The sequence below is a fragment of the Corylus avellana genome, chromosome ca6, assembly GCF_901000735.1.
Source record: "Corylus avellana chromosome ca6, CavTom2PMs-1.0".
NCBI lineage: Eukaryota > Viridiplantae > Streptophyta > Magnoliopsida > Fagales > Betulaceae > Corylus > Corylus avellana.
Genome location: NC_081546.1, coordinates 9,601,681 through 9,613,186, shown reverse-complemented (window position 1 = coordinate 9,613,186; position 11,506 = coordinate 9,601,681). Strand labels below are relative to the sequence as shown.

Below are 11,506 nucleotides of genomic sequence, written 5' to 3'. Positions count from 1 at the left end.
AAATCCAATGGTTACTTTCCAAAAGTACTCGGCACTATCTAATTACTTCATTCTTATGCTTTTTGAAGATTTATTTCAGATTTTTTTTTGGAAAACCGGTAAAATTAAGTTTGCCAATAATAATATTGTTGATCCGGGAAAGTTGTAGAATTTGATAATATATATATATATATATATATAGGCAGGCATGCATCTTAGTTTTGAGTTGCAGTAAGAAAAGCTTAATTAATTAGGTGATAATTCATTGTGTGGAAATGCTCATGCCCAAATAAATTGGATGTTTTCTCTACCCTTCCAATTTCCATATATAAACAGAAACTAAAAGACCCAAATAATCGAAATGTGTCTATCATTGAACATGAGAATTTGTTTTTTTATGAAAGAAAATTAAAAGGAGTTTATTAGAAACCCAATAATAGTCATAATAAATGGTTTAAAAGATATGATAATGACATGATTATCACATCTAGCTACCGTGTAGCTAGCAATTAAGGATGCATAATATATAGCGTTGAAGTTATTTATCGTCTGTTTATTCACTTCACTACTGTTAAATATTGTTGAGTATGACATTTGTATAGTTTGACGAAGTTAGTCGCTTAGGACTTGATGATTCCTGATTGATTGTTCGAGTGTTTGTTTGCTAACTAATTGTTGTGTAATCATTTGCAGTGAGTGCGGAGAGATCGACCCGTTATGATGGTGTTCACCAGATTTTTTGTTGGGGTGTTTATACGTAATGTACTCGAGAATCACTTAACTTGTATGTTTAAGGTTTTGTTAATGTATATGTATATAGTTATAATTTATTTGTGAGACGCCTGACGTAATATACAACAATGTTGTTGTATATATATATCAATTTTTGTGGACATGAAATGGATATATGTTGTGGGGAATGTTGGGATAGGACTTGAGATGTGGACAATGACGTAATATACAACAATGTTGTTGTATATATTGGGATAGGAAATGGATATTGTGGACATATTGTGGAATGTTGTGGGGAATGTTGTTGATGGACATATACAATATTGTGGACATATTGTATATATTGGAATGTTGTTGTATATATTGTGGACATGAAATGGATATATGTTGTGGGAAATGTTGGGATAGGACTTGAGAAATGGATGTATGTTGATAGCAATTGATGATGTATGGTGAGAGCAATTTATGATGTATGATCAGGTGTGTACAAAATAAACAAAATTTGGAGAAATTAATTTAAAAAAAATTTTTTTTTTTTCATGCACAAATTCGTAACGTGTCATAAACTGACACGTTACTACTTAGTAACGTGTCAATTGTTGACACGTTACTAAGTAGTAACGTGTCAACAATTGACGAGCTGATACTTAGTAACGTGTCGACACGTTACTAAGTAGTAATGTATAGTATAGTAACGTGTCAGTAAATCGACACGTTACTAAGTAGTAACGTGTCGATTTATGGCACGTTACTAAGTATAGTAACGTGTCAGTAAATCGACACGTTACTAAGTAGTAACGTGTCGATTTACTGACACGTTACTAAGTATTAGTAACGTGTCAATAAATTGACACGTTACTAAGTAGTAACGTGTCAGTCTTAACACGTTACTAAACGGGATTTAGCAACAATCAAATTCGTAACATGCCAGACACGTTACTATATACATGTTATTAAAATTTAGTAACGTGTTAACCCTAGTGACACGTTACTAAACCACTGTTACTAACCCACATAATTTTAGTAGTGCAATTTAAGAAATCAATTCATTATAAAAAATGAAAAATTACAATAAGTTCACACTTACAAAACTTTTGAAGTTGATACTCTCTTATACTAGACAAGTAACCCGCTTGTTTGCTACATAGTAGTTTTCCTAGAACTTCTTGACAATTTTTCTACTTGATTTTCTTTACTGGAACTCTAATAAGCTGAAAGCTTTTTGTGAAATATAGAGATGTGTGGTTTGCAATAAACAAATTTTAAGACTTATGCCAATTTTCCTTACTCTAGAGCAGTAAATTAATACAAAATAAATAAATAATAAATAAAAAATAAAAAAACTTCTAGGCCCACGCAGATATTCCCTTCTGTTGGGTGGATTCTCATAACATAGGAAATTAAGAATGGGCCCTTACTAATGAGATGGGGACCTTTCAACTTTATTGGATATTCTTTGTTGTCAATGATTTTTGAGTCAAATGCCACCTCTAACCTCAGAAGAGTAGGGTTGTTGGGTGAGAATGGGAGTCAAATCCTTTAGGGTGTATCAGTAAATTTACAAAGGAAACCAAAAATTACAGTTCCCTGTTAAGGTATGTTTGGGTGGAGATTTCCTATTGCGTGCAATGTATTGGAAAATAGGTTTTAAATGACTTGCCCCTTTTGGGTAAAGTGATGGTCCCTCCTATGTTTAATTAGCTATAATGCATCTTCTCTATCATTAATGTTGAATTGGCCGGTGAATGGTGACTCAGATTATATATTTGTGAAAAACCAACAAAATATCAGTGCCCAGTTGCCCACCATACAGCTATTGTCCCTACAGTGTAAGCTGGCAGAGGGATTCTTTCATGAAAGAGACCAATTTCTGCTGTGAGCTGGTGATACAACATTTCGACTGTAACATTTTTTTATTTTACATTAAGATTAATATAATTCACACAATTGGTTCTCTCTTATCTAAACTCTTGCAAGAGTTGGACGGGAGACGACCAATAAGGCGAAAAAGAATCATTTTTCGAAGGCAATGAAGAGTCACATGAGCCATTTAAAAAAATAAAAAAAGTACGTCACGCAATTTGAACACACATACCGAGCTGTGGAGTTTAGCTTTTCTTCTTGGACTGAAATTGAGTTAATAGAAAACTCTTCTAATTAAGTCTTTAAAAGTATCATGTTTAGAAATTAAAAATAATAATAATAATTGCGCATGCTAATAAACACATGATACTCTTAAAGACGGGATCGAAAGAATTTTTCTACAATCAATTTTTGTCCAATTATATATATTGTGCCATAATGGACTTGGTGAAGGCCTGAGAAGGCCATGTTTCTGTCTAAGAGATATGGTCTTCTGCACAGCAGCATGTAGCCCACAAGTTTTAACCCAGGGGGAATTTTTTTAAGGGATATCAAAGGTAGGGCCTAATTTGGTTTCCTTTGGCAAACTAATTGTGCGTAGTCAACCATAACCTCATCCATTGAATTAAATTGGCAAGAACCCTCAATTCTATCTGCTAATTATTTCATGTTAGGTTTATAGATCGTATCAAAAATTGTCCACCCTTATGTCGGGTTCGGATTATGTCGAGGCATGCGTATAAGATAATATAGGTCAATTATAATCCAACCAATTTAATTAAACCGGTCAGAACTCTCCATTCTAACCTGCTAATTTCGTATTAAATTCATTTCTACTGATCGTAAGCTGTGTGAAAAATTGTCGGTCCTAATTAAGCAACCCCAATTGCTTTTGAGGCCAATTTGAGCAAGCTGGTATCTAATACAGTACACCAGGCATGAATGGAAACCAGCTCAGCAGAAGTGAGTGAAAGGGAGGAAAAGGCAAAGAAAATTGAAACATCTGTGTAGGGTCGTTTCTGGTACAAAGTATGGAAAGCTTCAAATTAACCAGCTCATGCTTGTTTCATCTTTGAAGCAACCGGAATCCCATAGAATTTTATAACATTGTCAACACAAAATCAAACAAGTTTAATAAGTTTGTCAATGACTGGGGATAGCCTTACTTAGAGGAATTATTACATGCACCAAGTGTTCATGGCCTGGGAATTTGAACAATTAAGTAAACGCCTAGGATGTATTAAACCATCATTTGTGAAAGGCTTATAATTGAATGATATTTTAAAGGGTTTTTGGTCCCTTAAGCTTTCAGCAGGGCCTTGAATAGATTATTCATTGCTTCTTGTACCATTAATTGGGCCATGTTTTGTTTGGCTTGAGTACATGTGATGATTCTAATGCAAATTATGAAGCTCGACCAGACACAAGTTCTCAGCAAGTTCCTAACATGAGCACAACAAGTGGGACTAGGTTTTGTGTAGAAAACACCTGCCTAAATGGAAGAACAAAATAAAAGGAAAAAAGTATTTTATATTTTAGTTGACTAATTAATTAGGATACATAATGGAATGTGGAGTTAAGGCATCAGAGACGACTATGATCACTGGCTCTTGAATTAAAATTTTGTTTTTAATTATACCATATAAAAGTTTAATATATAATGGCATGTGCATTTTGGTGAAATATACATTTTTCTTAAAATATTGGGATCTATTCATTTTTGGTCAAGGTAGTTTAGGGTTTTGACAAATAGCTCTTTGAGTACTAAAAAGTGATTAATCACTCCATGTGGTAATTAGCAAAAACAAGAACAATTAAATTAGCTCATATCGTTAGAAAAGTTGACAAAATCTATTAATGTATCACATTCGAACGAATCAGACTGACTAGATCAAGGGTAGCTGAATCATCCTCACATTAGTGAATTCTATCAACTTTTCTAGCAGCTGTGATTACTTTGTTTTTTTGTTTTTTCGCTTTTGTCTTTGTTTTTTTTTTTCGCTTTTCAAAATTATAAGGGTATTTTTGTCTTATTAAAAATTTTATAAGGGTAATTTTATCATTTTGTTAGCATTTGGGGGGTACATTGTCATTGTTTTGGTAGTTTATGGGGTAAATTGTCATAACTGATAATTTGAGGGATAGAGTGTCATTGTGGTGATAGTTTGATGGGGTTAAGTGAAATTTACCCTAAATAATTTTATTCTTAAAAGTTTTTATCTATGTATTTATTTTTTATTTTTTGAAGAATATAGAATTAAAAAAAGCCGTGGGGGTATGGATTGATTGACCACTTCCATTTCCATGGGCAGGGTTGCGTTTTCACCTTTAAATAGTATGGACACGTCACGTGACAAGGCACACTTTATTAGGCAAAAGGCGGGGCCGACCATCCTCCTTTTCTGCACCGCGTTCGTGCAACTCAGTGAATTCCAGAGCATTAATTTAATTATACATTAAATCTATTAATCCAACAAAATTAACGAGTGAGAAAATCCACGCTGAATCTTGGCATTCCCCATTTGAGTACCATGAGAAACAAATGTCCAAGCCAATCGCTATCGATCGATGGGGTTGCTACCACTGGTCTGAAATCATCAAAGATGTCAAAGAGATATCGCAGTTGGGCTTCTTTATTAGGTTCTGCCTCATGGATCCCACTCAACATTGACCACTTTGCCAGCTAAAAGATGCCATGCATTGCACACTCTCATCAACTCATCATCTCTCATCAATATCATGTTCTATCTCATCAAAAAGCTTTGTATATATACAAGCCCACGGGTTTGGTTAATATCACGAGATCGACTGTTCGAATACTTACTCAACTAATATATGGTTTTTGTAGGCGGAAATTGATCAACCTTACCTTGAACGATTCTTCTTCATATAGAGAAACAAAAAAGCTTTGAATACCGTTGAAGCAAGGTAATGCAGCTATGAAAGCATGACATAAAGAAAAATAATGGTGGAGTAAATGGTTTGGTTCTTAGCGTATTAAAGAGTACTACTATTTAATAAACTGTTATAAAATTAAGATAATGTGAATATTTAATAAACTGTTATACAATTAAGATGATGTGAAGGTGATGATTAGCTCTTTTTTTTTTTCAAGTTTTAATTTAATAGTTGATTTTTATTACAATATCATCAAGTTGTATAATAATCAGAGACGGATTTAGGGTGAGACCGGTAGTGGCCTTGCCCTCCCCCCCAATTAAAGAAAAAAAAAATTTAAGGCACAAAAAAAAAATTAAGGTAAAAAAAAAATAATTTAAGGTATTTTTTTGCCAATTGGTCCCTCCTAAAATTTTTTTGGCCCTAGGTACGTCATAAATTCAAAGCTGGCTTCATCCTTGATTAAAATGATACAACAGTTTACTAAATAACATTACTCTACAATGAAATCCATCTAATAATTAATTTGATAAAATTAGATGAAAATCTGTCAAGCTTGTGCGTGGAAAAGGTAGGTTGAAATCTTGAAGCTTCCGGTAACCTTCAGCATTGAGATAAGACAAATTTAAGCTGCCCCTTGCGTAGTAGATGTTAATTAGAAAGGCCCAATGAACAGCTGCCACACCAACAACTATGTCAAAATATTTTCTAAATAAAGACCAAGAATCCCTCTTCACAAGACATTAATATTTGGATTCTAAAAACAAAACCATGCTTTTACAGAGTGTAATCAACAAGTTGATATCTTTGTTTATTTATTTTGCTTCCTAACATTTCACCTGCCCCTCCCTTTTTCTCACTATAAATACTCCTCCATCTCCACGTCTTCACCACCTCACACACACACACACACAATTCCTTTCATCCAAACATCTTTTTTCCCACATTTCCTTTAACACCCAGAAACATGAAGCTCGTTTCTGCAACTTTTGTGCTCCTATGTCTTGTCATCATCACCTCCTCGTTCTTCGAGGCCACCATGGCTGGTTCAAGTAAGATCATGCATGCCCACTGTGTTTAATTTCTTGGGCAGGATTTAGTTTGTAAACTAATTAATTATTTTGATCTGTTTTTGAATGTGAAAAATGAAGGCTTCTGTGACTCCAAGTGCGGGGAGAGGTGCGCGAATGCGGGCGTGAAGGATCGGTGCTTGAAGTACTGCGGAATTTGCTGTGACAAGTGCCAGTGCGTGCCCTCTGGGACTTATGGGAACAAGGACGAGTGTCCTTGCTACAGAGACCTCAAGAACTCCAAGGGCAAACCCAAGTGCCCTTGAAATATATTCAATCAAATCTTTCTCTCTTTCTAGGCTCATGGATGTTGGAATGGACCGTCAAAATATATTAGCGACAGTTAATATTTCATTATATATTGAAGAAATAAATGGGGGTCCTGCAGTGTGAGTGTTTGTTAATGTGATATATATATATATATATTATTCTTTGGTTATAAATTATGCTCAGTGGATGATCTATGTATCTGTACTACATTTTCCAGTAACTATTATCACAATAAATTACTTCATTAATTGCGTTTTACCAAACAATACTTTTGTCTTTCTCTACTTTCTTCCCTTTCTCTCCATGCAGAGTAAGGCACCGACAAATTGCGAGTACGTCAATACTTCAAAATATATACATATATATATATATATATAGAGAGAGAGAGAGAGAGAGAGAGAGATTCAGACGCTGATATTCACTAAAACAGAGCATTGTTACTTTTTAAAAATACTGAATAATTACTCCGCCGAATCCACGGCCGGAGAGATTCAGGCGCATTAAGGAGGTTGCTTATCGTCCTTGGGTGGCTTGCAGCCAGCTGTCATGCTTGTACGTAACTCTAAATTATGGTTCTTTTTAAAAGTTAGCTCTTCTTTTAGTGCAAGGGTAGATTTAGTACTTTGTGAATTAAGATATAAATATAAGATTATATAAATTAATTTTAATTTAGTTAATTTAACTAAATAAGTTAAAATTTTAATAAAAATTTATTAATTTTATTTTGAGTTCGTATTAAATTTGAAAGTCAGTGTTAGAAATTGACTGCCTTAATAAACAAGATATATTTTATAGGTTATGTTATATTTTGTGGATTTAGTGAAACTGAGAAAATTTATTTTACAATTTAGATTATATTTTGTGGATATAATGATATTGCTGTATGATAATATTATCATATTATTTAAAAAATTTTAAATAAACGAATGAACTATATACACCGTTAATTACAATAAAATGGTTTTTGACGGGTATTTCAATTGACTTGAAATCACACCTCATAAAGCGAATGTCACTAGTTCAACAACAAAAAAAAAAAAAAAAAAAAAAAAAGAAAGAAAGAAAGAAAGAAAGAAAGTAGAAAATAAAATGGATTTGGGGTGTACCGTTATAATTATATTATTGTATTGAGCTGGTTACATGCGCGGCATTTTCACGTGCGCTGTACGACGTAACAGCCACTTTTGTTTGTTAGTGGTTTGCTTTCTACTTTATGTTGGCCAAATGGCACATTCCACGTGGCACTCCTACGATCTAAAATTTAAAAAAGTCGTGGACTTTAGTTGATCCACCCACATCTCTCTTACTTTCACTCCCTCTTACTATTCTTTCTCTCTTTCTTTTCTTTCCTTTTTTCTTTTTTTTCGGTCTGAGATTATGATGAGGCGCTGCAATTTTTGTGTTTTTGATATTAAAATCTCATTTTTCAATTTTCTAATTAAAGTTATCCATGTTGTCAGCTATTTGATGGAAACAGTTAGATGCACGCTTAGAATCATATCACAATCAAATTGAATCTAAGTTTTGGGCTAAAGTTTTTATTAATTAAAAAAAGGCTTGCAAGGTCTCCATCAACAATACTCATATTTTATTAGGCTCGACGCTTATATCGTATTTTATTGGACTCATGACCTACAAGGGGATGTGGGTCAAAGTCGGACTTCAACCCATAAGTCTTTTTCTCCACTAGAGCTAGTCCAATGACCTAAAAAGGACCCAATGTAAAGGGGTGCCTACCAAGGCCATTTTTCAACCAAAAAGATCATTGGGAAGTTGCTACTACATGGCCATAAGGATGTCGGACAATCACAATCCCGTAAAATGACATAAACGGAACCTGATAATCCGATCGAACATGACCACACATTGTGAGGCTTGGCACAATAAATGTGTCATAGGAAATTTGAAACAAATTTTGTATATATCAAGTTGAATGATTAATTAAATTTCAACTAGGTTTCTTGAGCCCTGACAAGTCACCATTTCAGGTATTTGCAACTATTAATGCACCTTGAAAGCACCTTTGGTACATTTGAGAAGCAAGGTCATGCATGAGAAACCCTATAACCCGCTGTGCAAAATGAAAAGGGTGGTATCACATCATTCATTTCTCTCGTTTTCTTTTATATTGCTTGAAGGAAGGTTCACTCTCTTCTAAAAGAGACCATAACCCAAGCTAAGGGGAGGACAACATACCCAATGGGATACATTCACCCAAAAACACAAAATCAAAAGAGGGGGAAGCCATCTTGCTCCCTTATTAGAAACCTTGGAAACTTTTTTTCCTCCTCTTTCTATCTCTCCTTTCCGCTCGACAAAAACTTTTCAACCATATAAAAGGGATTGGTCCACAATCTCCAAGCAAGAGAAGAGAGAGAGAGAGAATTCCCCATCTCACCCAACTATAAACAGCACCTTATTTTTTTCATCAATACGTAGCCTTGGTAGATTCATTAATATCGATTTGAGGTTATGTCATTCACTGCTGCAAGACTATAAAGTCGCATCCCCTCTTCCTTAATCACTCCTTATTTTCTCAATTCTATGTCATTATTCGGATCAATATAAAAGCTATTTTCCAATTGTCAACACTACAGTTGTTATTAGAACTTGTTATTGTTGTTCTTTTTACCATCATTACTAATACAAATTATCAATATTATTGTTATTGGAATTGTCAATTTTTACCACTAATGGATGAACGTGCATCTACCATTATTGATGGACGTGCAGTGCGTATTTACTATTATTTCTGAACGCACAACTGTTATTAATGTTAGACATTTAGCTACTATTACTAATGGATGCACAACATGCGTCTACCATTATTGATAGATGGCGCATTGACTATTATTGTTGAACGCACATTTGCTATTACTGATGGATGCGCATCAACTATTATTGTTAAACGTGCATATAATATTTTTACTGAACGCACAATGCGCATATACTATTACTACCGACGCAGAACTACTACTACTATTCGACACATAGCGCACATCCATTATTACTATTGAAAGTGACATGGTTATCATCCCTAAACACATTAACATGGCTATTGTCGAAACTAGGTGTATTATCATCACAAATGGAACAACCATAATCATTGTCATAGAATCTATACTTATCATTTATAATGGAAACTGCAATTGTTGCTATTGAAGTCATGATTATCACTATTGTTTGCAATTCAAATGAAATGTTATTGATTGCATTCATGTGAGTTTTTGTGTCTAGTGGGATTTTGAGCTTGAATCTTTTGCAGGCCTATAGTGTCCTGGTAGCCACCAACTTCCTCATTTGGCATGAGTTCTAAAGATGGTCTTTCTCCTCCGCTAAGATGGCCGTACAACTACCTCTCTAATTTTTAAATTTTTAACTTCTTACAAGTAATACCTTAAAAAAAAAAAGAGCATGTACTTTGTGAAAATATTTTTATAAAAAAGGCGTGAGAAGTTTTTCAAAAACTGTGTTGTGTTTGTTTTTTGAAAAGTATTTTATGTTTTTTGCTTTATTTGTTGAAAAGTATTTTATATTTTTAGTCCCTCTCCCCATCCTCTGTTGTAATATGCGGGGAAAAAAAATAAAGAAGAAAAGCAAAGTTGGCTTGAAATCATTTCAATCTCATTTAGAATTGCTTTTTTCTGCCAAGTAAATTACACAAATATTATACTCGCAATAGCACCAATAATTCTTAGTAGCATTAGAGATCCAAAGAAAAGGATTGCTGTCTTCAAGTAATAAGTTTTAAGTAGCTCCATAGATGGACCAAATATATCTTGTATAATGAATATACTTTGTAATTGGTTTTACTCCATCAAAATGTAGCTTTCTACATGTATTAATATCCAAAACTATGAGCATTTCTACTACTTTTCTTTCTACTTTCTCGTTTTTCTTTATCAGTGTACAACAATGGAGGAAGCGCAGATTTTATCTCCAGGAAATCATTAGCTTGAATAATCATTATTTAGTCAAATTTGAAGCTACCTAGCACAATATTTCCTCCCTAAATCAAAAAATTTAAGAAATCTATACACTATAAATCATCAATCGCTGGAGAAGTTTGAAGTGGCTGAAGCTCTTGCTCTGGTACTATTGCACCTACAGGCTCATATGAACCATGCTCTCGTTTTCTACCTCTCCAAATCAACCATGCCCCAAAAATTGATAGTCCAAGAACCAGGGTAACCAAAACTCCAACAGCAACTGCCCAATAGTTTTGTTTCCACCATGTTCTGCAATTATCCAGAGGATTCCAATTGTGAATATGAAAAGAAAATGAAGCAGAAAAATCTGTTTCAAAAACCGGGGAAAAGAATCTCTAGCACTCTAGAAACAATGCCAATATGGTTGCAGATATTGATAGATTAATAAAAGACTACATACGAAAAATAAATCATAAAATTAATATAAACTTCACAAAGAGAACAGTTAACTATTTAAGCTGCTAGATCAGGGTGCTCGGTCTAGAGAGAAGTATATGGCATTCACATATTTAATTTTTGGTAAAATTCACTTAACCCCCTCAAACTACCACCCTAATGACAATCTACCCCCCAAACTACCAAAACAATGACAATCTACTACCACTTTTAACAAAATAACGAAATTACCCTTACTAAAATAAAAACAAAAATACATAAATTTATTGTTTTTTCAAAATTTTAAGGGTATTTTTGTCTTTTTGAAAA

General features: G+C 33.8%; 2 protein-coding genes across 2 annotated transcripts in view; one reads left to right on the top strand and one right to left on the bottom strand.

The window, feature by feature from the left end:
• Positions 1–6,354: 6,354 nt before the first annotated feature.
• LOC132185045 (peamaclein) lies at positions 6,355–6,973 on the top strand. The gene is made up of 2 exons (XM_059598861.1): positions 6,355–6,524; positions 6,624–6,973. The coding sequence occupies exons 1-2, from the start codon at positions 6,440–6,442 to the stop codon at positions 6,806–6,808; spliced, it is 270 nt and encodes an 89-aa protein (XP_059454844.1). The 5' UTR covers positions 6,355–6,439; the 3' UTR covers positions 6,809–6,973.
• A 3,616-nt stretch (positions 6,974–10,589) lies between these two features.
• Positions 10,590–11,506, bottom strand: part of LOC132184686 (aspartic proteinase 36-like) — a 7,787-nt gene continuing 6,870 nt past the window's right edge. Inside the window, exon 12 of the mRNA XM_059598405.1 lies at positions 10,590–11,050. Within this exon, the coding sequence (XP_059454388.1) occupies positions 10,852–11,050 (199 nt within the window). The 3' untranslated portion in view covers positions 10,590–10,851. The remainder of the gene's footprint in view (positions 11,051–11,506) is intronic.